General features: G+C 42.8%; 1 protein-coding gene across 1 annotated transcript; it reads right to left on the minus strand.

The window, feature by feature from the left end:
- Positions 1-1,146: 1,146 nt before the first annotated feature.
- On the minus strand, positions 1,147-25,906 carry LOC123239140 (CXADR like membrane protein). The gene is made up of 7 exons (XM_044666411.1): positions 25,826-25,906; positions 25,565-25,722; positions 17,240-17,441; positions 6,259-6,426; positions 4,946-5,068; positions 3,136-3,277; positions 1,147-1,447 (listed from the first exon to the last, which is right to left on the minus strand). The coding sequence occupies exons 1-7, from the start codon at positions 25,842-25,844 to the stop codon at positions 1,147-1,149; spliced, it is 1,113 nt and encodes a 370-aa protein (XP_044522346.1). The 5' UTR covers positions 25,845-25,906.
- Between the last annotated feature and the right edge of the window lie 182 nt (positions 25,907-26,088).

A 26,088-nucleotide genomic window follows, 5' to 3' on the forward strand; every position in this document is an offset into this window, starting at 1 on the left:
GCCACTGGGAATCCTTATTCTTTTGAAGACAATTTTCTTAGTACTACTTCAGAGCATGTGATGAACATTTTTTTCCTCAATAAATCCCCAAAGCAAAAATCCTGGTAGAGAATTGGTCTCTGAAAGAAAAGCCAAAATTGCCTTACAAGTACGTCCTTGATATTTTTTTCAGAAATCCCCTGAACAAAATACTCCTTATACCTTTGTTGTTGTCATTTTCAGTCATATCCAATTCTTTATGACCCCATTTGGGGTTTGCTTGGCTGAGATACTTGGTTTGCCATTTCCTTCTCCAGCTCATTTTACAGATGAGAAAACTGAGGCCAACAGGGTTAAGTGACTTGCCCAGGGTCACATAGCTAGGGAGTATCTGAGGTTGGATTTGAACTCAGAAAGATGAATTATCCTGACTCCAGGCCCAGCACTGTATCCACTGCACCAAGTATAGCTGCCCACATTTATACCTTTAGCCAGTCCCTGGATTAGTTTTTTGTTCGCTTCCTTGCAGTACTATGCCATTGAGTAGGAGGATTCCAGGCATGTGGCATATAAAGACTCCTTTGTTTCATATTTTTTCTCAGATCTCTTCAATTCCCTCTTAAAACTGGGGCCAAGCCTTCCCTGCAAGTGAAGTAAAATCAGGATGAGAGTCAAGGTGCTGTGTTTCAGTGTTCTCAGAAGAGGTGAACCAACTAGACAGGGCAGATAAGTGAACTCTAAGGCTATCTGGATAATCCACGTCTCTGTGAACTAGTAATTCAACAGGTGTCTGTACAGGTGCATAGGAAATCATGAGCAAAACCCTATTTCTTATTGGAAATAGTAAATCCGAGTAGTGCTGTCAAATAGACTGTAGCATGCTCATTCCCCTTCAGGTATCCTGGCTAAGAGACAGGTAGGAACACGCTTCTCCTGCTCATTTCAGCCTAACTGCCTCTTTGTAGGTTTCTCAGTTCGCACCTCAACCCTGCTTGATGCCCTGTTCAAACAAAGTCCTCATCCGGGCATGTCCTGCACAGTAAGTCTTCATTCCCGGACCTCTCCCCTCCCCTGAAAGGGCTGGGCGGCCTGTGCGTAGGCTCCAGGGAAGCAGGAGGACCCCGGGGCTCTGGCCATCGGGAGAGTACGGGAGGGGTCCATCCCCGCTCAGACAGTTTGGAAGGCTCGGCTCTGACTAGGGACCGTGCTGGGTAGGGCCCCCACTTTGGACAGGGTAGCGTGATGGCCTTTCTTTGGCTCGGGGGCTCTTGTTTCCGACCCCACCAGACTGTAGGGGTGGGAGGCGGCCCCCGGCTGCGGCGCAGCCTCGCTGGACAGCGTCCTCTGGCTGCGGGAGGCACTATTGGCTGTCGAGCGAGTGGAGGAGGAGCCAGAGCGGGAACTCCGGGAGCCGGACGAGGAGGAGCTCGGTTTCACTAGTCGGGCTTTGGGCGCCTCGGCGTCTTCTCTGGGGACGAAATGAGAGGGCATTAAAGCTGGCCCCCGGAAGCCTCCTGCAGAGGCGCTCTTCCCAAAGCCGGCCACCAGGCACCAGGCACCAGGCAAGTGCCAAGCGAAGTGCTGACGTACCAAGAAAGGCCAGCACGGAAAGAACAGCCCTTCCCTGGTTTCCAGGGCTCCCAGCCTCTTGAGGGAGGCAAAGGCCGAGCAAGATAGAAACGGGAACCAGGACAGGCCCCAGATCTGCCCGGAGAGGAGTCGCTAGCATTGGGAGGGATCAGGAAAGGCTTCTCTAGAAGGTGGGAATTTAGCTAAGCCTCTGGGGAGGCAGAGACAGGAGGGCCAGAGTCCGGAGCCTCATCAGAAGCCTGCATGTCCAGTTTAAGAAACAGCAACGAGGGGGCTGCACTGCCCCCACTGCCTAGCCCTTACTGCTCTTCTGCCTTGGAACTGTATTAATGGCCATCTTTGACTGTATAGATCCTAAGCCCTAAGGCAAGAAAGGGTTTAAAAAGAAGGCTGGTGTCATCGGATCTCCTAGTATCCAGAGAGGTGTCAGGTATCACCAGTCTGGAAAGGGAGGAAGACGCTGGGTTCTGAGGGCCTTTAGAAGCCAAACGGGATATTTCTATTCTATGGTAGAGGTAACAGGAAGCCATTTAAGTTTATTTAATAGAGGGAGTGACTTGATGAGGCAAGCATTTTGGGGAGATGAGTTTGACCGGTCAGTAGAGGGCGGACTGGAATGGAAACGACCTCCCCACAAGCTTTTGGAGAGGAGGGCCTGAAACTGGGCAGTGTGGGAGGGGAGAGGAATCTTCAGCCTGCTTCCCGCTCAGGGGGGCTGGTTGTGGGCTGGGCTCTAAAAAGGGTTATTGGAGGATGGAGGGCTTTGTATATAGTGTTAGGGACGTTAGAGGGGATGGCTTTCTATTGAGGAAAGGGTGAGGGTGCCTACACATTTATAAGTGTGTGTCTTGGAGAGAATGGAAAGAGATCAGAAGAGGTCTAGTTGGAAATCTTGATAAGAAACAAATAGGAAAAGAGAAGAAAAAACAAAAACTGAGAAAAGTAATCCGTAAGCAAGGCTGTATCTCTATATGGAGCCTAAATGGGGCTGATTGGATTCTGCTAAGAATATTGTATATTTCCTATTTTTAAAAAACCTTTAGTATCAGTTCTAAGACAAAAGAGCAGCAAGAGCCAGGGGTGAAGTGACTTGCCCAAGGTCACACAGCTGGGAAGAGTCTGAGGCCAGATTTGAACCCAAGTTCTCCCACCTCCAGGCCTGCTGCCATCTAGTTGTTCCCAGTTTTATTGGATCCTTGAGAACCTCCTTGAGAAGGGCAGTGCCAGGGTCTGACAAGTGTTTGGCATCTATGCCAAGGATGGGTCTGAGTGAAGAAAGTCTAGAAGCAGGGAGACGGGGCAGCAGAGATCTATAATAATCCAGAGGAGAGGTCCCGAACCAAGTTGTAGTAAAGTGAATACTGAGAATGAGACGTGTTTGAGAGATGCTAGGGAGGGCAAATCCACTAAGCAGAAGGTAACTGCCTGGATGGGGTGGGGTGGGGTGGGGGGCTAGGGCAGTGGATAACTGGGAGGTAGTAAGCCAGGGTGACTGAGAGGCCTTTTTTTTTAACCAGCAAAAGATGTGAAAGCCCTAGAAAGGGTTTGAGGTATTTTTTTTTTTACCTTATTTCATTGGGTCTCTCTTCTTCTTCATATCTTTTTTTGTCTTTCCTTCGGATGAGCAACCATATCAAGAGGAAAATCAGCAGGGCTCCAGCCACCATACCTGTTACTGCACCGGCAACCATGCCGATGCTCTGCACATCTGTTTCCTCGGAAAGCAGAATCAGAACTGGATATGAGCTGAGAAAGCCAGACATTTCGAACCTATCCCCCCCCCCCCCATACACACTAGGCAAAATTATGGTGTTCCCCTTCTCAGTATGAAACACCCACCATCATCCTTTTTGGGGTGGGTCACTAGCATTGTCTATATTTTTGGAATCAGGATAATTAAAAAACTGAACTCTGGAACCACTGCTTCAGGGACTGGAAAATGAATAACTTTCTGTTTATACCCTTTCCCCTTCTTGTTCTTTCTTTTCTCTCCTTCCTCCTATAAAAAAAAAAAATAAAAATGGGAGTGCATAGCTTAGACTCAGGGAGTTTTAGGAGGGGAAATGTAGGATGCAGGTTGGCCTGGGAGCTCACTCAATTTTTTCATATTTCTCTTCCCCAACTTATACTCAGAGCCTTAAAATTTCTATATCTAGCCTAACAACAATAATGATAATAGTAATAAATAGTAATGATGGCCTATATTTATATCATGCTCTTTAGTATACAAGGTACTTTATTCACAACAATTTTGTAGGGGTAGATAGGTTGAGATTTATTATTTCCACTTAATAATGTGAAAACAGAGGCTTCCAGAAGTTAAATGAAGTGTTCAAGGCAGACTCTATCTATTACGTAGTTTGGGTTTGGAGACTGTGAACCAAGAATTTTGCCTTACACGCTGAAATGTCTGTCATTCCTTTTAGAGGGTTCAGTTTCCCATATGCCTTCAAATACTTTCAAGACTTATTTGTAGCAGTTAGATTCCCTATGTCCATGGGGTCATCTTACATCCTCACATATTCTTAAAAAAAAAAAGTAGGGGCAGCTAAATGGCTGAGTGGATAGAGAGCCAGGCTTGGGGATAGGAGTAAAAAGACAGAAAGTAAGAAGGTAAAGGATTAATTTTTTTTTTTTACTTTCTGTCTTGGTATTATTTCTTTTTTTTTTTTAATTATCTTCTTGTCTTAGAATCAATACTGAATATTGGTCTGAAGAGCAGTAAGCGGTAGGCAATGGAGGTTTAGTGACTTGCCCAGGGTCACACAGCTACAAAATGTCTAAGGCCAGATTTGAACCTAGGACCTCCTGTCTCTAAGGCCTGGCTCTCAATCCACTGAGATATTTAGTTGCCTCACTTAGTATTCGTTCTAAGACAAATGTGTATGTTTTAGTTAAAAAAAAAACACCAAATATATTTTTTTCTCACCCTTCCAGTCCATTCCATTCCCCCCATCAACAATCAATGGGGACATCTTTGTGAAAAACAAAACAAAACATTCTTGTCTGGAATGGGTAGTGGTATAAGCCAGCCAAAAAATAAAGAATGTCAGTTGTCTTTATTTGACTCCCTGGGGTCCTCCTGGGGAAGGATAGACAGGCTACTAAATAATCTGATAGGCTGTTAAATTTTCACCCTTGTTTGCAAGTATACTCTCAGCTTAGTAGAATTCATCTTCCCAGGTCACCTAGGAAATGATGAAATGATTCTGGGAAACAAAGCTTTGATCTTGACCTGGTTAATCATGCTCAGAACATCTGTCCCTGAAACACTGTCCTTGTTGTAGAGACTCAGGGGAGCAAGACTTCCCCCCCTCAGCTGCGGTCTCCCCCTAGTTCCTCCTCACACAGCTTCCACTGCCCCCCCAGTACTCACACTGCACTGTCACTCGAATCACACAGCTTTCCTTCCCCGCCTCATTGCCTGCTGTGCACTGATACAGTCCAGAAGAAGACAGAGTGAGATTCTGCAGCAAAACACGCCCAGGGTTTTCATAGTCTTAACACAAAACAGAAAGACAGATTTGAAGTTCTTCAGAGGCAGGTTCAAGGCTATCTAGTTGGCACTTGAGCCCTGTGGGCACATTAGGAGCTATTAAATCTAAGTTGATTGAATGAGCAATAAAGTTAGTTATTAAGCCACAGGAAGAAACTGAGGGGCATTTTAATTTTAGGTGTATTCCTAAAATTAGCTGAGGATGGGGGGCTTTTAGAGAATACCAAACAAGATGCAATAAGACTAACAGCTACAAAATCAAGAGGAAAAAAAGTCTTAAGTAAAGCACATTCAAAGGGAGCTCAAAAAGCACAGGATGTTGATGTTAGTTAGTGTACATATATAATTATTTATATATTTTCAAACAAATTGTAAACAGTGTAGAGTTGATGCTTTTGCACAAAATCCTTTTTATGCATTTGTTTAGTTAAATGCTTTTTGTAAAAAAATTTTTTTAAGAACGACTTGGATTGTTCTTTCCTTCCAATAAAAATAATTTAAGTTTACAGAGTTTTATTGTTTACAAGGAAAATTCCTCATAATAACCTAAGAAAGTAGGATAAGGGTTATTAATCTCCATTTCAATATTCCTAATGTAAGGCAGCTATGTGGGAGAACGGATAGAGGGCTGGACTTGGGAGCAGAAAGACTAGAATTCAAATCCTGTCCAAAGACACTTAATAGCTTTATAAGCCTAGGCATGTTGCAACATCTCTGAACCAATTCGTATACTGGCAAAGGGGGAGAACAATATCGCCTACTTCATGGGGTTCTGTGTAATGTACATGAAATGCTTTGCAAACCTTAAAACTCTATACAAATGGTAGATGTCATTTTACATGTCATAATTATGTAATTATAGTAAATATTAGATACCATATTATTAATCATCTGTTAGAATAGAATTACATAATTTAAGCAGATTTGTAATTTGAACCCAGGTTTTCTGTCAACAAGTCCAGGGTTCTTTCCACTGCACCATTTTGCCCCCAAATATCACATACCACTTTCATGAAGAAGAAAGGGGCCAGCTAAAATATGTCCATTTTATAGATGGAATAATTGATTACCTGCAACTTATTCCAGTTCATACAGTGAACTACTGGCAAATACAGATTTGGAATCTAGTTTGCTTGACGTGCAGCCCTACACTCAGTCTGCTAGCCGGATGGGAAAGCAGAAAGGTGACTTACCAACCCGTGATTTGGGGGGCAGGTGCTCATCTTCTCCCTCCTTTTCCTTGATGCGCTGCCAGTGGTACAGAATAGGTTTTGTGCCTGAAGATGACTCGCACTGCAGGGTCAGGTCCCCTCCCTCGGTCAGCACTCCTTCTAGCTCACATTTAGGTTTAGAGGGTTTCACTGGCATCATAAAAACAACCATCAGTTAGCCACCTGAGATCCCAAAGGCTCAGCCTCTGGGATTCCTCGGTCCATCTGGCATGGAGCCCAGCCAGGCTATGAAACTCCCATGAAGCTGTTCTCCCTCCCTTTCCTTCCCCATGTGTCTCTCACCTCCCAGCTTTCCTTGCTCAGAGCCCAGAAAGTCACTGAAAATGAGCCAGTTTAGATAAACTTGTTTTCTCTATGTGGTCAACTCAACTGGGGAGAGGGTAATGCTTTCAGTTAACTTTAAACACCACGTATGAAGATCTGAGCTAAATGTTGGGGATACAGAAAGAGGCAAAAGAGAAACCATCTAAGAATACTAAGGTTTAGTTCCATGTTTGGGCTAGTTGTGATTTTTGGATGACAATTAAAATAAAGAAATGACAAACTCTTGGGGAAATGCACTGGAGGAAGGTAGACAAAAATATATTTGCCTGTAGTCTTTTTTTTTTAAACCCTTACCTTCTCTCTTGGAATTGATACTCATAATTAGTTCCAAGACAGATGAGAGATTAAGGATTAGGCAATCAGGGTTAAGTGGCTGGCCTAGGGTCATTCAGCTAGAAAGTATCTGAGATCAAATTTGAACCCAGATCTTCCCAGAGTGGCTCTCTATCCACTGAGCCATTTAGCTGCCCTTTGTGAGTAGTCTTATCCAGTCTAAGGGGCTTTAAAATAAAAGATAAAAGGGAAAAGGACTACAAAGGAGATAAAACTGCCAATTACAAAAAGAATATAGATAGAGGTACTTGGAGGAGGCAGTCATTTGAGAAAGTAGCCAACTATAAAACCCGTGGAGTCAGACATCTATACATAAATACACAAAGACTTAGAGTATAGGTAACAAGTAGGGTGACCCAGAGTGCCTAAAATAAAAGAGGCAGATTTGATCTCTTACCTATCACTAATATGTGAAGAGAAGGGAGCTTTGACTGGAGTAAAGCTTTGAAAGAAAAGCCAAATAAGGTTTTTTTTTTTTTTAAACCCTTACCTTCCGTCTTGCAGTCAATACTTTGTATCTATTGGCTCCAAGGCAGAAGAGTGGTAAGGGTAGGCAATGGGGGTCAAGTGACTTGCCCAGGGTCACACAGCTGGGAAGTGTCTGAGGTCATATTTGAACCCAGGACCTCCAGTCTCTAGGCCTGACTCTCAATCCACACTGAGCTACCCAGCTGCCCCCCAAATAAGGTTTTTAATTTTAATTTTATTCATTAAAATTTCTTAATTCATTCTTTGAGGTAGGGGCAATGGCATTGTAGATTAAAAGGATATACTCATGTAGAGTAATTAAAAAACCAGAGGAAGTCTAGTAAAACAAATGGGGGGAGGAGAATAAATGAAGCAAGAAATTGTATTCATATTTGTCATTGGAGTAAGTAAACAACAGACCACCTGGACAACTGGAGAAAATACACGAAGAGTTTGAAAAAACTGATCATAATATCCTGGCATAATAGCCTAATGTGGAAGCAATAGAAAACTTCATTCATCCAGATATCTGCTAACTAGACAGATGGCTCATTCTGCCCTATGTAGAGCAGCTAGTTGATTCTTTTTTTTTTTTTTTTTTTTTTTTAACCCTTGTACTTCGGTGTATTGTCTCATAGGTGGAAGATTGGTAAGGGTGGGCAATGGGGGTCAAGTGACTTGCCCAGGGTCACACAGCTGGGAAGTGGCTGAGGCCGAGGTTTGAACCTAGGACCTCCTGTCTCTAGGCCTGACTCTCACTCCACTGAGCTACCCAGCTGCCCCCTTAGTTGATTCTTTTTGTTATTGTTGTGCCATTTTAGTCTGGGCCAGTTCTTTGTAACCCCATTTGGGATTTTCCTGGCAAAGATGCTGGAGTAGTTTGTACTTTCTTCTCTTGGTCATTTTATAGATTGTCAACATGGAATCTAGAAACTGTAAACTTGTAGCCTAGTGAGATCCAATGAACCCCAAGTTTTAGGACTAGCTTGTAAGCTGGAGACCCCAAAGCTTGTCTTAGTTCTCAGTTCCCTGAACATTCATCCTGAAGGGAATCTCAGGCTAGCAGTTTCAGACTGAACAATGGACCCAAAGGGAAAGAGATCCCAGTTAGGTGGGACTAAGCATGTGCCAAGAACCTTTTTTTGTCTTAGGTAGTAGCCTTCCCTGTTATATCAGAGACCCTTTCCCAGGAAGATCCACACCTGGGCCGGAACCATCCTTTCAGTATCCTCCCTAGGTAGCCCCTTCCCTGACCCCCTACTAGCCTCTGGCTACAATTCCTTTCCCAAACTGGATCATATCCAGTCAGTTTAGTTTGAACACTCCCATTTCCTCGTAGCTATGGTCATGTCAATCATCTTTTCCCCACCCCTGGAGCTCCCCAAATGGTATATAGGCCCCCCAAATTCCTTTGTTCCTCAGAGTTGTCATCTAGTGTGGGGGCACTCCCAGGGATGATGTCTCCATAGTCCAGGGTGTAGACCCTGTAAAAGTTTCAGCACCAGACTCTTGAGTAAAGGGCCAAATATTGGATTTATCCCTATCTTGATTAAACAGTAGTTTTTCTGACTACTTTGGTAATTCTGTGCCAAGTTAACAAGATGAAGAAACTGAGGCAAACAGGGTTAAGTGACTCGCCCAGCCAAGATCACACAACTAGTAAAAGTCAGAAGCTGGATTTGAATTTAGGTCTTCCTGACTCTAGGCCTATGGTTCTATCCACCTCTACCTAGCTACCTAATCTAAATACTTCCATACATCAAAAGGGAGCAGATTAGATAAAATGCTAGGGATGGAGGGGAGTGGTAGATAAGAATCCTGATAAATCCAGTTTTTACTAAGCATTTTTTTCCCCATTTTTTACATACAGCCCTACAGCATACATTTGATTTGATTTGATTTTTAAAATTTTTGAATATTTTCCCACAGTTATGTGTTTCGTGTTCTTTCCCTCTCCCCAAACACCCCCTTAGCCAATGCACAATTCCACTGGGGTTTACATGTTTCATTGTACAGCATACATTTGAAAAATGTAGTCCTTGGGATTATTAAAACATCCTAGTATATCCCTTTAATCTTAATTTTAATAAGATAAAACCTTTTCAATAAGGTTTTCCCTTTCAAAGCATTATTCCAGTCAACCCTCTGACCAAGTCTTAAGAGATCTTCCCTAGGAGATCAGATCTGCCTCCTAAATGAACAGATTGATGAGCTCCTGTGATGATGAGGCAGGACTCCTCCCACGTACATGGGTGAATAAGTGGAAAGAGAGAGAGCCAGCTCTTCCTCTCCTCCTCCAACTGAACCAGGGACCATGTAAGAGAAAGGAAGACACCCTGAAAGAAAGATGGCTTCCAACTACCACACAGAAAATAGCTTTGGGCCGCCCTGAACAGGAAGAATCATAGAATTTAATTTTACAGATGAACTAGGATTCCCGAGTTGGCCATTAGGGTAACTGACCAAACTGGAAGTCACACTGGGTCAGTTTCCCCCTCTGTAAAATGAGGGATTGGACTAGGCCCCCCCCCCTTCCCAATCCCAAAACTGTGGCCTCTGCTACCTATATCTCTTTTTGTCAGGTCTTACCTTCTCTGGCAGGGGAAAGGGAGAGAGGGGCTGAGATACCTGGGAATAAATTCTATTTAAAAAAAAAAAAAAGCTACGACTTTTGTACATTTGCTTAGAGAAATACCTATTATTAACAACCACAGAATTAAAAGCCCAACCCAGGAGAGTAATAATTTGTGTCTGGCAGAAAATTCAGCAATCATTTAACAGAACTAATTAAAGGGGAGGTAAACCAGCACTATCTGGTTTTATCTGGCCAAAGGGAGACATTTTAAGTCAATCTGTGGTCAACAGAAGCTCAGGTGGATGTGCATGGGTGTCCCCAAATAAAACCATATCAAACATTTTTTTTAAAAGTATCGTCGAACTTCCCAGCTGCGTGACCCTGGGCAAGTCACTTGACCCCCATTGCCCACCCTTACCACTCTTCCACCTATGAGACAATACACAGAAGTTAAAGGTTTAAAAATTTTTTTTAAATTTAAAAATAAAAAAAAAGTATTGTCGACATGGAACCTAGAAACCCCAAACTTGTAGCCTAGTAAGATCTGATGGATCCCAAGTTTTAGGACTAGCTTGAAAGTTGGAGACCCCAAAGCTTGGACTTGTTCCCTATTCTCGTGAGAATCCACCCTGAAGGGAATCTCAGGCTGGCAGTTTCAGACCAAATAATGGACCCTAAAGGAACGGACAATCCCAGTTAGGTGGGGCTAAGCAGATGCTCAGTACTCGGTCTTAGGCGGTCTCCCCTGGTATCAGAGACCCTTTAGAGTGTCGACGTGGAATCTAGAGACCCCAGGCTTGTGGCCTGGTGGGATCTGATGAACCCCAAGTTTTAGATTTGGCTTGTGAGTTGGAGACCCCCAAAGCTCGTATCTCTTCCTCGTTCCGGAAGGAATCCACCGTGAAGGGAATCTCTGACTAGCAGCTGCAGACTGAATAATGGACCCCAGGGTAAATGCTAAATATTCTTTTGTCTTAGGCTGTCTTCCCTGGAATCTGAGGCCCTTTCCCGGGAAGACACATGGGGGCAGGGACCATCCTTTTAGTATCCTTTGTCCGTAGCCCCTTCCCTGACACCCTGGCCTCTGGCTAGGATTCCTTTCCCCAGCTGGATGGAATCCGGTCAGTTTGGTCCTGTCCATCATCTTTCCTTGCCCCTGGATCTTCCCAAAAGGTAGAGGTTTCCCAATTTCTTTTGTCCCTTGGAGTCGTCCTCTTGCCGGTGTCACTCCCTGGGATCAGGGCCCAGAGCATTCCAAGTCCTAGCCTCGGGCCCTGCATGGGCAGCTCTGAGGAGAGGCCTACTCAGCCCTGTGACCTCGGTCCTTAGTTAAAGAGTGGCTTTTCTGACGATTTAATAGTTCTGTGTTTTTTCCAAAGTCAACAACTCCTAACCCAAAACATCTGATAACTCCTGTAAGACCCTGAGAGGATTATCCTCCTTGGATCATCCTTTAGATGGACAGAGACAAAGGCCTCCTGGATATCACTGAATTGTATCTCAGACATCCATCTGTCCCCCAAAATATGAGGGTCACCCCCACGCCTTCAGGCAGACCTGGTCAGATGACCAAACTCCCCATGGAATGCCTGAGTGTTTACCACGCTAGAGTCCTGTCTCCACTGTTGTAAAGACTATAAACCCTCCAGAATTGATGTCCTCTGAGGAACAGCTTTTCCATCCATGCTGTCCTCCCAAAGAGCAGCTCCCCATCTTGCTCTTCCACCTTCCTATCCTCCTGGCCATTCTCAATTACTTTCCAAATTAATAAATTTCTCTTTTTACTTTTAAGCTAAGATTTGGAGTCTTGTATTCTTGCAAAAGGTATCCTTCCCGAACCCAAGGGTTCACCTTTACAGCCCACAACATCTAGTTGTAACCCCACAACACTGGTTTCAAATGTGGCTTCAGACACTTCCTAGCTGTGTGACCCTGGGCAAGTCACTTCACCCCCATTGCCCAGTCCTTACCGCTCTTCTGCCTTAGAACCAATACACAGTCTTGATGCTAAGACGGAAGGTAAGGGTTTAAAAAATAAATGACTGAACTTGGTTGGGATCCCTCCTCAGACAAGAGCTGTGTGGCTCTAGGAAGCTCTCTTAAGCTTCACTTTCCTCATCTATAAAATGAGGATAAAAGGAGCACCAACCTCACAGGGTTTTGTTTTAAACATTTTTTTTTAATTTTTAAAATATTTTTCCGTGGTTCCATGATTCATGTTCTCTCCCTCCCCTCTTCCCTCCCACTCCCAGAGCTGACAAGCCATTCCACTGGGTTATTCGGGAAGTACCACTCAATACCTATTTCCATATTATTCATTTTTGTAGTAATCTTTTAAAGCCAAACCTGCAAATCCTAGACCCATATAAACAACTCCAAGGGTTTTTGTAAGAAACAAATATAATAATATGTGTAAGGCACTTTAAGTCATTCTACAAATGAGCTTTTATCGGGGTTGTATGAGTCATAAAGAAAAGAGATCGGGGCTTAGGCAGTGTAGTGAGAAAATGCTTGTTTTTAAGTTTAATTGCTAGCTGACTAGTCGGTAGCTCGGCCCCTTCTAACTACCTCCTTTCCTGTATTCCTGGGTTCAAGATAATTGGGTTTACAAATAGCTCCAAGGGGGTGTTTTTGACTGAAGGCCTGCATGTATATAAAAAGGACTGAATGTCAAAAGAAGTCTGAGAAGCTTCCCCTTCTGGGAGGGGCTAAAGTTCTTTTAAATCTGTTGGCCCTTATCTGCCCTGATCTTTTAGTATTTATGTAATTCCCGGCCATTTTCAAACCTGAAAAGAAGTGCTTGACTCTCCACATAGATAATAAAAGGCAAATTAATTATTTCATGAGTATTTGAATTTAATTCTTCCTTTTTCTTAATTTGAATTTAATTCTTCCTTTTTCTTAATTTGAATTTAATTCTTCCTTTTTCTTAATTCTTGAAAAATAGCTTATTTTTTCTTATTTCATGTAAAAACAATTTTTATGTTCCTTAATTCTTAAAACTCCGAGACGGGCACACTAGACTCCAGGTGTTAAGAGGGGAATTTTCCTTCTCTGTTCAGTGGTTCAGTCACCTGGTTCACACAGTCATCCCTTTGGAAAAAAAGAGAAAGAAACAAAAGGAAACACCAAACTGCTTTCAGCAGAGCCAAAGGGCTCGAGCCGAGATAAATTTTTAATCTAGTAAGTGGCTGCTGGACTTTTAGAGGTTTGCTCTCCAGCAGGTGGAAAAAGTAATTTATTAAACTCAGTATGCTTAGGTGGAAGCTGCACTATTTAAGCACTAACTTGCTCTGTGGTCTTGGATAAGTCATTTGTCCTCTCCTTAGGCATCCGTTGCTTTCTCTATGGAGAGGTTGGGAAAGAGCAAGGGTGATCTTCCACTATTTACATTTCATGAAGGAATTAAGAATTAATCATCTATTGTAGGAATATGAAACATAACAGTTTCTTATTCTTTTGAGTGTTTATCTTCTACCAACTTGATTAGTCAGGAGATAAAAATGGAAAACATGCTGAAGGGAAAGGAAATGAACACCATCTCGTGGAGCTGCCAAGTTTGTGGGTGCGCCTGCACCTTAGACTCCCTCCCCGCCCCCCACCGCCCGGCTCCCCCATCCTGCAGCCCCTTTGGCTTGTGGCCTGCTATTGAATAGGGTGCGGGCTTGGGCTGGGAGCAGCCACTGAACCACGGATAAAATGGCTCAATCTCTACAGGGTCTGTGGCTGGCTAAGGGGGGGACAAATCTAAGGGTTTAGAGAGTGGGGGATCATGAGTCTGCTGGGATCTCTGCCCCAAAGCTCCTGAGGACTTGAGGGCATTTGAAAAAAGTGGCCACCTTCAGGTTCCCTGGTGGGGCCGCTGGATGGGCACACTAGGCGGGAATCAGGGGTTCCAAGGCTGCTGCTTCTCCATTTGTGAAGGGATAGCACCCACCCGCCAGTGTTGTTGTAAGGATAAAATAAAATCGCATTTGCAAAGGGATTTGTCAACTTAAGGGTGCTCCATAAATACTTGCTATTTTTGTTATGATGGCCCTCAGCGTCATGGGCTCTGGTCCCCAAAGGGGGCAGGGCAACACAAACCCACACAGACCATCATGTATTTTTTTCCCCTGGACAGTTTCATTCTACAAAAGCTGAACCCCCCATCTTTAGTGAGGAGGGAGCCGGGTGTTATAGGATAATTGATGGTTTGCAGGATTGGCCCCATAACTACCAGGAAACAATTTGTATAGTGTGGACTTTGTGTGGGGCTGGGTGGGGTGGGGTTATAAGGATTATTTATTTATTAATTAAAAAAACAAACAAACCTTATGTATTAGAATCAATACAATGTATTGGTTCTAAAGCAGAAGAGCAATAAAGGCTAAGCAACAGGGATAAAGTGATTTGCCCAGGGTCACACAGCTGGGAAGTGTCTGAGGTCATATTTGAACCCAGGACCTCAGGTCTCCAGACCTGGCTCTCCACCCACTGAGCCACCCAGTTTCTCTCTCTCTCTCTCTCCCTCTCCCTGTCCCTCTCTCTCTCTCTTTCCCTCCCTCCCTGTCTCCCACCCTCTCCTCTCTATCTCTCTCTCTCCCTCTCCCTTTCCTTTTCCCTTTCCCCGTCTCTCTCTCTCTCTCTCTCTCTCTGTCTCTCTCTCTCTCTCTCTGTCTGTCTCTCTCTCTCTCTCTCTCTCATTTTCTTTTTTTAACTGGGTATCTATATCTAGACTGGTTGACCAAGAAATGACAAAGAGAGTTTAAACAGATTCTGGCCAACCCTTTGACAGTCTTCCATGCTGTGCCTGTGGATGACATGGAGACATTTGGGTTAGACAATAGCAAATAGCCCTTTGAAGTGTTTGGAAATGGGTGAATGATTAGACCCAAAGAGCAGTTATTAAGGACTGTAAGTCAGTTTGGGAGGAGGTCTCATGAGAGTGACCCAGGGAGCTGTGTTTAGCTCGAACTGTTCACAATTTTGATAAATGACCTCAGATAATAGCCTCCAGTTTGGAAATGTCACAATATTTGGGGAATAGGATTTGGAGAAGAGAATGGATCATGAATTGGTTGGATGACAGAATTAGGATCCCTCCAAAATCTAGAACGAACAGAACAAAACCAAAAAATCAAAAACAAAGAAACAAAAAAAATAGATCAAATCTAATCAAAGTAGGACCAATGTAAGGTTTTACACTTGGGTTCAAACTAATCTTCACAAAATATAAAATCAAAAATGTAAAGACCTGGCTAGACATTTTATCTGAAAAGGACCTTAGTTTTTATTTTTTAAATCTAGAGTACAAACCAGAAGAACCTTATACACAGTGACAGATACACTGTGGTACAATCGAACATGATGGACTTCTCTACTATCAGCAATGCGATGATACAGGACAATTCTGAGGGACTTATGAGAAAACACTACCCATATCCAGAGGGAACCGTGGGAGCAGAAACACAGAAGAAAAACAACTGCCTGATCACATGGGTGGATGGGGATATAATTGGGGATATTGACTCTGAAGGAGCACCCAGTGCAAATAGCAATAATATGGCAATAGGTCTTGATCAATGACACATGTAAAACTCAGTGGAATTACTTGTTGGCTATAGGAGGGGAGGGAAAGAACATGAATCATGTAAACGTGGAAAAATATTCTAAATTAATTAATGAAATAAAAAATTTCAAATTAAAAAAATAAATCTAGAGTGTAAGCTTAAGATGAATTATATTTGTTATAATGTCTCAAACACCTAAATATGAGGGGTTTTTTTTAAGCCTCACTTTCTTGTCTTAGTATCAGCTTTAAAGGCAAGGGCTATGCAAACAAGGTGAAGTATCTTGCCCAGGGTCACATAGCTAGGAAGTATCTGAGGCCAAATTTGAACCCAGGCCTTCCTGATTTTAGGCCTGGCACCCTATCTATCATGCCAACTACTTGCCTACCTAATATGCCTCTTGACTTCATCAAGAGAAGGAATGGTGTCCAGACTTAGGAAGGAAAATACACTTTGCTTGTCAGAGAAGTTAGTGCATGGGTGCCATGTTTTAGGATGGACATTGGTAAACTGGGGAAGGCGTAGTGCTGGGTGCCCAGGAGGCTGAAGGGCCTCAAAATCATGGCATCTGAAGACTAGTTGAAGACACTGGAGATGGTTAGAGAAGAGAAGACATTCGATGCATGAGAGCCATCTCCTAGTATTTGAAAGGTTTTTATGTGAAAAAGGATTAGATTTGTTCTGTTTGGCTTCAGAGGGCAATGCCATGCATTGTGATGCAGTGAATGGAAAGCTGAACTTGGTATCCTGGGACCTGGGTGTAAATCCTGGCTCTATTGCATGTGACCGAGGGGACCTTAAGAGCTCATAGGCATAGGGGCAGTAAGGTGGCAGGCCCAGAGACAGGAGGTTCTGGGTTCAAATGTGGCCTCAGATACTCCCTAGCTGTCTGACCCTGGGCAAGTCTCTTAACCCAGATCTCCTAGCCCTTACTGCTCTTCTGCCTTGGAATAAACACATAGCATCAATTCTAAGACAGAAGGTAAAGATTAAAAAAAAAAAAAAAAAAGAAAAGAAAAGAAAAAAATCTCCTAAGCATAGCCTAGTCCAGCTTTCTTTTTATGGATGTAAAAACCAAGGCCCAGAGACATTAAATGACTTGCCCAAAATTATACAAATAGTAAGTATCAGATCTCAGATTAGAACCCAGATAATTTAACTCCAAATAGCACTCTTTTTACCATACTTTGACCTCTGAGGTCCTTTCTAACAATTAGATTCTATGATTTAAATAAAAGAATCAATTGAGTAGGATTTCAGGAATGATGAAAACAGTCATAGGTAAATATACATGATGGGGATAATTATATAGATTAGCTATCCTTAAAAAATATATAATACATAGAAATGGATTCTGTGGGCTTAGGGAAGATTGGTGTGAGATTTCTATTAAACCTAAGGAATCACATTCATTCCCTTAAAAATTCTTAAATAGAAGAATGTGTTGCAAAGAGAATGATTAATTTTCTTTCCTGAGTGGTGGTTAAAAAACAGAAGCCTTCGTCTTCACGGAAAAGTTTACTGAGTTCCTACTTGGAGATCTGGAGGTAGACTAGAGACCCAGGCTGAAAGTCAGAGCCCTGGCACTGCCCCAGAATGGAAGGACCCAAGAAATGCTGGACCAGGATGGAGCATGTGGCTGGGCGGTCCGTTCAGCCCCTGCTTCCCTTAGGGCGTCTGTCTGTCTTACCCAGGACTTTCAAGTTGACATGGTTCCACTCATAGTGCCCCGAATTCTTCACTTTGCAGGTGTATTGGCCCTCATCGCTGGGCTTCAGGGGCTCGATCTGCAGGGAGGCATCTCCCCCCAGGAAGTTGGCAGCAAAGGCTACGCGCCCCTTCTGCTCCTCAGTCAAATTATTATAGACCTGGCGGCTGGAGTAGGTGATCACCTGTAGAAGGGAGAGGGCAGGGGTGAGTGGTGTGGCCTTCCACATCCTCCCCCTGGGAAGCCAGACAGAGGATCGAGGAGACCGACATCGGGCAGAGACAGAAAGACACCAATTTTTGCCTCTCCCTTCCTTTGGATTGGAAGAGTCTAGCTAGAAGCCGGCTGCTCTGCATTCGCCTCCTTTCCTGGCCCCATCCCTCCCTCTGGCTGGACGTGGCCCCGGCCCCAGGATGCAGGTCCCTTTGCCCTCTCGTGGCTTTTTCAGTCTCCATCTCTGCCGTGACCCCCCTGCACTGGTTCCGCAGTGTCTCTCCCAGACAGCATTCTGGAGCCATTGGCTCCTGGCTTACATCTATCTCATTTTGCCATTCATCAGAAGTTTGTTGTCCGAGGGAGAACAGCTCTGCTCCCTATAATGATGGTTTATAGGCAATTGCTGACCTGTGTAAGTGGAGGGCTTCTAAGGGGGGTGCCTAGCAGGAATGAGGACCCAAAGAGGGACAGATAGACTTCTCTACAGGGACCCCCAAAGGAACCAAAGAAGCACAAGGGGTCATCTCCCAGCGTGGCTGGATGGGAGAAAGAAGAATGCATGGGACCAGATAGGCTTCAGTGGAGTGAATAATCCTAATGATGAAACCACAGACCTAGCCAAGCATCAAAGTAAACAACTTATCCAGTCTCCAAACACTTTTCCATCTGTTATCACATTTAGTACCACAGTGGTCCAGAGAGCAAGAGAGGGATGACAGTTAATGCTTGGTTCTCTGTTGTATGTAGAATGGAACATTTGCATGAATAATTAAAAAAAAAAGGGAAATTCTCAAGGTTTTGTAGGTATCTCTTAGTCAACTTATCTTATGCCAATTAAGAGAAAAAACAGGGGGCAACTGGGTGGCTCAGTGGATGGAGAGCCAAGCCTAGAGATGGGAGGTCCTAGGTTCAAATCTGGCTTCAGACACTTCTAAACTGTGTGACCCTGGGCAAGTCACTTCACCTCCATTGCCTAGCCCTTACCACTTTTCTGCCTTGGAACCCATACAGTATTGATTCTGTTGTGAGGAGGATTACTTAATTAGTTAGGAGACCTAACAGGAAGGGCTACAGAATTCCAAATGGAATGGGGAAGCAGGAAGTGTGGCTATGCTCTCTGAGACAGACTCCATGGTGGTTGGGACAAGCAGTAACTGATTCCCTGGGAGACCCCAGAGCTAGTGGTGTTGTACCCCAATTCCCTGGGATCTTGGAGAGTGGTGAAGGTTGAAAGCAGAGGACATCAATCCTGCAAGACAGCACTGAGTAGGGAAGTGGCCTGTGATCTGGTGGACAGCTTGCAGACTTCCTCTCCCTACTGGGCTACTTTGGATCATCAGTTATGGAGGAGTTGGCTCCTGACATCCTGATAACATCTCTGGACTCTGCTGTGAGGATTCTCACTCAAGTCCTGCCATTCTCTGGGCCCTGCCTGGCTTAGGTCTTAGATGAGTGTAGTTAAGTCCTTCTCCTGACCCTGTGGTTTGTCCTTAGTCTGAAAGTGTAGAAACCCCTATTCCCATCCTTTACTACTGTTTCCTTAATTAAAATTGTTATAAACCCTTGCCATTTGCCTGTTGGTTCCATAGGCCCTTGCCTAGATGGTGCAAAGTGACTGTTAGGACCTAACTGCCATTTTCTGTTAACAGATACCTCCTTAGTAGTTAAACCTGGTCTCTCTACCTTGTTTAGTCCTGCTTTCTGACATTCCTGTCTCCCTCACACCCCATTGTGAGCCCACAGATAATATTTAGTTAACTTCCCTGGTTATTCCCCATTATAATTCTAAGGCAGAAGGTAAGGGTTAAAAAAAAAGAAAAGAAAAGAAAAAAGATGAAATCCACCAAACTTGTCATCCTCTGAAAGGTTTTGTCTTTCTTTCACTGCAAAAATGTATAAAAACTGCAATTTACTTTCTTTTTTTTTTAACCCTTTCTGTCTTAGTAACCACTCTAAGTCAGAAGAAAGCAAGAGCTAGGCAAAAAGGTTTAAGTGACTTGTCTAAGGTCAAATAGCTAGGAAGTATCTGAGGTCACATTTGAACCCAGATCCTCCTGACTTCAGGCTTCCATTTGCTGTGCTGCCTGCTTCACTAATTTGCTTCCATTTCCTCATGGCCCACACCCTGCTCAGCCTCCTTCTCTCTCTGAGGTGACCAGTAACCTAACAATTGCCAGATACTACTGCCTTTCTCACTCTGTATTTATTGTTCCTGACCTTTCTGCTGCACTGTATCAGACTCAAGAACTGAAAATTAGGAAACATGGGATTTATATCGCATTTAAAGCAGATATTTATAAACTGTGTGATGATGGGTAAGGTGTTTCTTCTTTCAGAACATCAGTTTCCTCTTCTGCAAATCTCACAGGATTGTTGTGAGTAAAGCACAAACTGTATGAATCTTAAGAAGCATTATAAAGGTAAATTATTATTATTACCAATCACTATATTTTCTGGGAAAAAGGGAGCACAGATAGGTGGCATAGAGTCAGGAAGATGCATCTTCCAGAGTTCAAACCCAGACACTCACTAGCTATGTGACCCTGGGTAAGTCACTTAACCCTGTTGTTCTCAGTTTCATCATCTGTCAAATGAGCTGGAGAAGGAAATGGCAAACCACTCTAGTATATTTGCCAAGAAAACCCAAATGGAGTCATGAAGACTCAGTCTGAAAAACAACTGAAATATCTTCTTTAACATTGAACAAGCATTTATTCATTACTTATTAGGTAGTAGGCCCTGGCAGTAGATACAAGGGATGCTTCTGAGAAAAAAACTAAATAGTCCCTACTCTCTAGGAGCTTATATTCTAGTGAGAGGAAACAATATAAACACAGAGAAGTAAATAAAAAATACGCACAAAGTTATTTCAGAGTGGAGGGACCTAACAACTTGTAGGGGTCAGGACAGGACTCATGGGAGAAGTGACATTTGAGCTGAGCCTTGAAGGAAACTAGGGATCCTACCAGGGGGAGGTGAGCAGTACATTCCAGGCTAAGGAACAGATGGCCTGTGAACAGACACAGAGTTGGAAGATGGAATATCCTGTCCAGGGAACTAGGCCAGTTTGGCTGGTACATGGTATATGTGGATGAGAGAATGTTCAATAACACTGGATATTCTCAGCTTCCTTGGTTTCTGTAACAATGCTCTCCTCTCATTCTACCTCTTTTTGAATGACTGCCCCTTTTCCTTAGTCTTCATCCTCCTTATCCCTTTCCTTAAGTGTGGGGATCCCCTTAGGGCTTCTTTTTTCTTCTAAGTGAACACAGTGTAGCAGAAAGTCAATAGTGGAAAAAGCATGGGAGAAATCTAGGTTTGAATTTCTTCTCTGACATTTAATAGCTGTGCAATACTGGGCAAGTCTCTTAAACTCTCTGAGACTCATTTGTAGATATTTAATGTATCTACCTCATGGGCTCAAAAGAGATGATGTATGTAATACAGTTTCTAAACTTTAATGTAGGGGTAGAGAGGTAGCACAGTTGGTAGATAAAGCACCAAGCCTGGAGTCAGGAGAGCTTGGGTTCAAATTTGGCCTCAGATACTTCCCAGCTGTGTATCCCAGGACTAGTTATATAACTCCAACTGACTAGTCCTTTTTGTTTCTTTTGTCTTAGAACTAACAGAAGTTTTTTTTGTTTTTTTTTTTTAAACCCTTGTACTTTTCTGTGTATTGTCTCATAGGGGGAAGAGTGGTAAGGGTGGGCAATGGGGGTCAAGTGACTTGCCCAGGGTCACACAGCTGGGAAGTGGCTGAGGCCGGGTTTGAACCTAGGACTTCCTGTCTCTAGGCCTGACTCTCACTCCACTGAGCTACCCAGCTGCCCCTAACTAACAGAAGTTTTAAGAGAAAAAAAGTACATTGACATAGACAGGAGAAATGAGAGTAAACTGTATTAAAACATTATAAAAACAAGGAATGTATCTAGTCCTTTTTAATTAATTTTTTAAAATTTAATTTAATTTTTAATTTAATTATATCACATTCCCTCTTTCTTTCATTTCTATTTGTTCACAGATTACTTCCCTTTAACCAAGGAGGGCTATTTTCTAGTCTCTCCTATCCCAAAGGATTGTTTCTTTACTTTGCCTTTGTAATCTCAGCGCCTAGCACAGTACACTAACTGCACTAAGCACTTTGTAAATGATTATTAAATTGAATTGAAACCTCACCACCTAATCAAGGGACCAACATCCTATTTCTCTTTTCTCCTTCACAGCCAAAATTCTTTGTAGAATTGTCTATACTCATTCATTCAGGCAACAGGTATTAAATATTTCCTCTTGGCTAGGCTCTTTTTCCAGCCAAACCGAGAGGCAGTGTGGTAGAATGGATAGAGAACTTGCCTTCATCTGAAAGACTTTAATTCATCAGTTAGTTACTAACAACTTACTAAGTGTAAAATCAGGTACTAGGCCAGGGGAAATAAAAAGCTGTGATTCACTTCTCTTTAGGAATTTACAACTTAATAGAGGAAAGACTGGGAAGTCTTTGAGATATAAAGGAGATTAAGATGAGGGCAAAGCTGAAGCCAGGACATTGTATAGTGAGATCATTGAGGGTGGGGGAAAGGAATGGGAAGTGGTGAAAGGAAATCTTGGTTAGGAATTTGCCCTAATGAATCTGGCGAGCTAAGGGAAAAAGGAGACAAAAGAGGAACTTATGGCACACAGGGCAAAAAGCATACATAGTGTGCTGACAGGCTACAATTTCCACCTGCCCTGCTGCTAGACAATCTTTCCTAATGAGAGCAAGACAATCCTGAGAGGTCCATGTATCTAAAAGGGGATCTGTAAAATGAAGGGACTGAACTGGATAGAGTAGACCATTAGGCTCCTCCAACTCAGATCCTGTGATTCTGTAAAAAAAGTTATCATTATCATAACTGTTCAGAGACCAAAAAGTGTTTCACTTCATTTTGTGAGAAGGAGCTCCAGGGAAATGTAGACACAAGTTGTACTGATATTTTAACTTTCTAACTGTAGCCAAATTTATCTCTTCTGGAGGTCAGAATATATTAGGGGAATTCACAGATTATCCAGAAATGTTCCTTTTAGCTGATGGTTCCAACCTCCTCCATGTCATGTCTCTCCTCTGTCTATTTAAAGAGATTCCACAAATATTGAAGGATTGATTTGGTTAGACTTGTTCAACTCCAAACATATTGATTTCAGTTTCTGTTCTTTTAATTCACTCTTCCCACCCAGGAATAGAGATGGGAAAGAGCAATAAAATAGAGATCAGCAGAGAGGGGAAGACAAATCAGCCCCTGAGTAATTGGTAAGTAATTGTGGACATTGAGAGAGGTTTCTCAGGCATTTCTTAGAGAACAGAAGAGGAAAATGGCCATTTTTAATATGTGATTATAGCCTTTAGAGAATTCTTCCTTCACTTTTCTTTTTCCTTTTTTTTTTTTTTAATTTAAAACCCTTAACTTCTGTGTGTATTGACTTATAGGTGGAAGAGTGGTAAGGGTAGGCAATAGGGGTCAAGTGACTTGCCCAGGGTCACACAGCTGGGAAGTGTCTGAGGCCGGATTTGAACCTAGGACCTCCCGTCTCTAGGCCTGGCTCTCAATCCACTGAGCTACCCAGCTGCCCCCTCCCCCCTTCACTTTTAATAAAGGTTCTGGTGGGTGGAATGGAAAGAGTGATGGAGATAGACTAGAGGCAAAAATTAACTTTTTGGAAGTTGTTTCTCAGAAATCAGTAGAAATCCGCATTAATCTTGGTAGAATCTAATGTTCCTTCAGGTGATAATCATGGATAAGCTGTTTGAAGGGGGGGGGGGGCGCAGCTGGGTAGCTCAGTGGTTTGAGAGCCAGGCCTAGAGACAGGAGGTCCTGGGTTCAAATTTGACCTCAAACACTTCCTAGCTGTGTAACCTTGGACAAGTCACTTAACTCCCATTGCCTACCCTTACCACTCTTCTGCCTTGGAGCCAATACACAGAAGTTAAGGGCTTAAAAAAAAGGAAAAAAAAAGAAAGAAAAATCAGCATGAATCATGTAACCATGTTAAAAATGAATATTAATAAATGTTTAAAATTAAAAAAAAAAAAAGAAAAAAAGAAAAATCAGTTGTACACAGTAAGGATTCCAAGACCCAGGGTAAGGGTCTAAAAAAAAAAAAAAAGAAAAGAAAGAAAGAAAGAAAAGAGAGGGTGGGAGTGGGGATTGGCCTGGGAATCAAAATCCTGAGTCTTCCTCACTTATCCCACCCTATCTTGAGCACCATGCTTGTGAGTGCTCCAGTTTCTTTTTCTACAAAATAAAAAAAACAACAACAAGCAAACAAAAAAAAAAACCCCTCAAACATTTCTGTCTTCTGATAGATGTTAGGCCTTGATAAGGCCTTCAATGTCATAGTGAAATTCAGCCCATGAAAGTTGCATCAGGTCAGGTGACCTCCCTGCATTTTCTGTATCCTTGGTGAGGACAGGCCCAGACTCTCAGATGCCTCCTCAGTGAATAGGCTGCAGATGGGTCTGTTTCCAGGAATGTGGGCACCAGAAGTCCAGCATGGCTTAAACTAATTTTTTTTTCTTTTTTTAAACCCTTACTTCCGCCTTAGAATCAATACTGTGTATTGGTTCCAAAGCAGAAGGGCAGTAAGGGCTAAGTAACTGGGGTTAAGTGACTTGCCCAGGGCCACACAGCTAGGAAGTATCTGAGACCAGATTTGAACCTAGTCTCTAGGCCTGGCTCTCAACCCATTGAGCCACCCGGTACAACTGATTTTTCTTTTTTTCTTTTTTTTTTTTAATTTTAAACATTTATTAATATTCATTTTTAACATGGTTACATGATTCATGCTGATTTTTCTTTCTTTTTTTTTTCCTTTTTTTTAAGCCCTTAACTTCTGTGTATTGGCTCCTAGGTGGAAGAGTGGTAAGGGTAGGCAATGGGGGTCAAGTGACCTGCCCAGGGTCACACAGTGATTTTTCTTCTTCTTTAAAGCATCTCAGTTTCTCCCTTGTGAGCAACATCATCAGTCTCAGTTGTAATAACTAGGAAAAAGGAAAGAGATCATACTCCACTTTGAAACAATTACCAAGACTTCTGTTAGAGATGTGGCTCATTGAGGAAATGGGGACATTTAGGTTGGAGAAGAGAAGGCTTGGGGGTGGGAGACATGGTGAGCAGTCTTTGATTTTTTTAAACAGCTCTTCTAGAAAGAGGGATTAGACTTATTCTCTTTGATACCAGAAGACAGATGGGGCAATGAATGGAAACTATAGCTTTCTGTTGGGAGGAAGGACCTTTTGTCAATTAGAACTATCCAAAAAAGTGGAACAAACTGTCCCAGAGGAAGTAGATTCCCCTTCTGTAGAAGTGTCTGAGAGAAAGTTGGATGACCACTTGTTGGGGATGGCCATAGAGGGGAATCTTGGTCAGTTGATCTGGGAGGTATCTTAACCTCTGAGATACTAAGAATTAATTTTTTTCCATAGCCCCAAACTGATGAACAAAATTAATAGTTCGTCATAATCCTTAAAACCCAAAATAATAACAGCTAGCATTTATAGAAACTCTTTAGAGTTTGCAAAGTGTTTTTTACATGTTATCTCATTGATCTTCATAACAATTCTGGGAGGCAAGTGCTATTATTATCCTTATCTTACAGATAAGGAAACTGAGGCTGAGAGATTAAGTTAAGGGGCTTTCCCAGGGTGGCAAAATAAGTGTTTGAGGCAAGATTCAAACTCAGTTCTTTCTGACCCCCAAGTCCAGCACTGCACCATCTAGCTGCCCCCAATATAAAAGTCCCACAACTAGCTTGTCTCTCATCCTCCCAGATGTTCTGCTCCTTGACACAAATATGCTATCAATTCTTTTGACTACTTACATAGTTGTTCTTCCTCTAGTATTCTCTGTGCCCTCTGCATCATTAGTTTGTCTTACGTTGTAAGTTCCTAAGGAGCAGGGACAATCGCTATTTTTAATCAACTTTGTACCATGCTAAGTACAAACAGGTGCCGCTAAAGGCTTTGGCACCAGGATGGAGAAGGATGAAGGAAAAGGGACAGGATCCAGGCTAATAATGGCTCCTGCTAGTAATGTCAACTTTAAGCGTATGCTTGCTTACCACTTTTTGATTCCCATCAGGACCTGTTAGCAGCCACTCGATATCCAAGGTGTCTCTTTCTTGGTGCCCCAGTTGATGATGACAAGGCAAAGTGACTTTCTCCTCAGCCACTTTTTTGATTTCCATATGAGTCCCCCATGTCCCGACATAACAGGAAACTGAAAGAGAGAAACCTTGTCAGTGACAGAAAAATGGATGTGACAAGACAAGGATGAGAGAGCAGGATTCTGGATTTTTCAAGTGGAGGAGTTGTAGAATTACTTGGTAAGGATGGATTCATGTATCACTCTGGGAGATGGGAAGACTTAGTGACCTCTCAGATCCCTTCCAACTCTGGAATTCTATGATTGTTTTCTGGATCCTCGAAATGGAGTTTCTTTGTTCAAATAGTAACTGATATTAACTGGCTATGTAACAAGTTATTTAGCATCTCTGAATCTCAATTTAACCATCTATAAAATAGAAATAGAATTTTCCCTTCCTTCCTTCCTTCCTTCCTTCCTTCCTTCCTTCCTTCCTTCCTT

This window comes from Gracilinanus agilis, chromosome 3, assembly GCF_016433145.1.
Source record: "Gracilinanus agilis isolate LMUSP501 chromosome 3, AgileGrace, whole genome shotgun sequence".
Lineage (NCBI taxonomy): Eukaryota > Metazoa > Chordata > Mammalia > Didelphimorphia > Didelphidae > Gracilinanus > Gracilinanus agilis.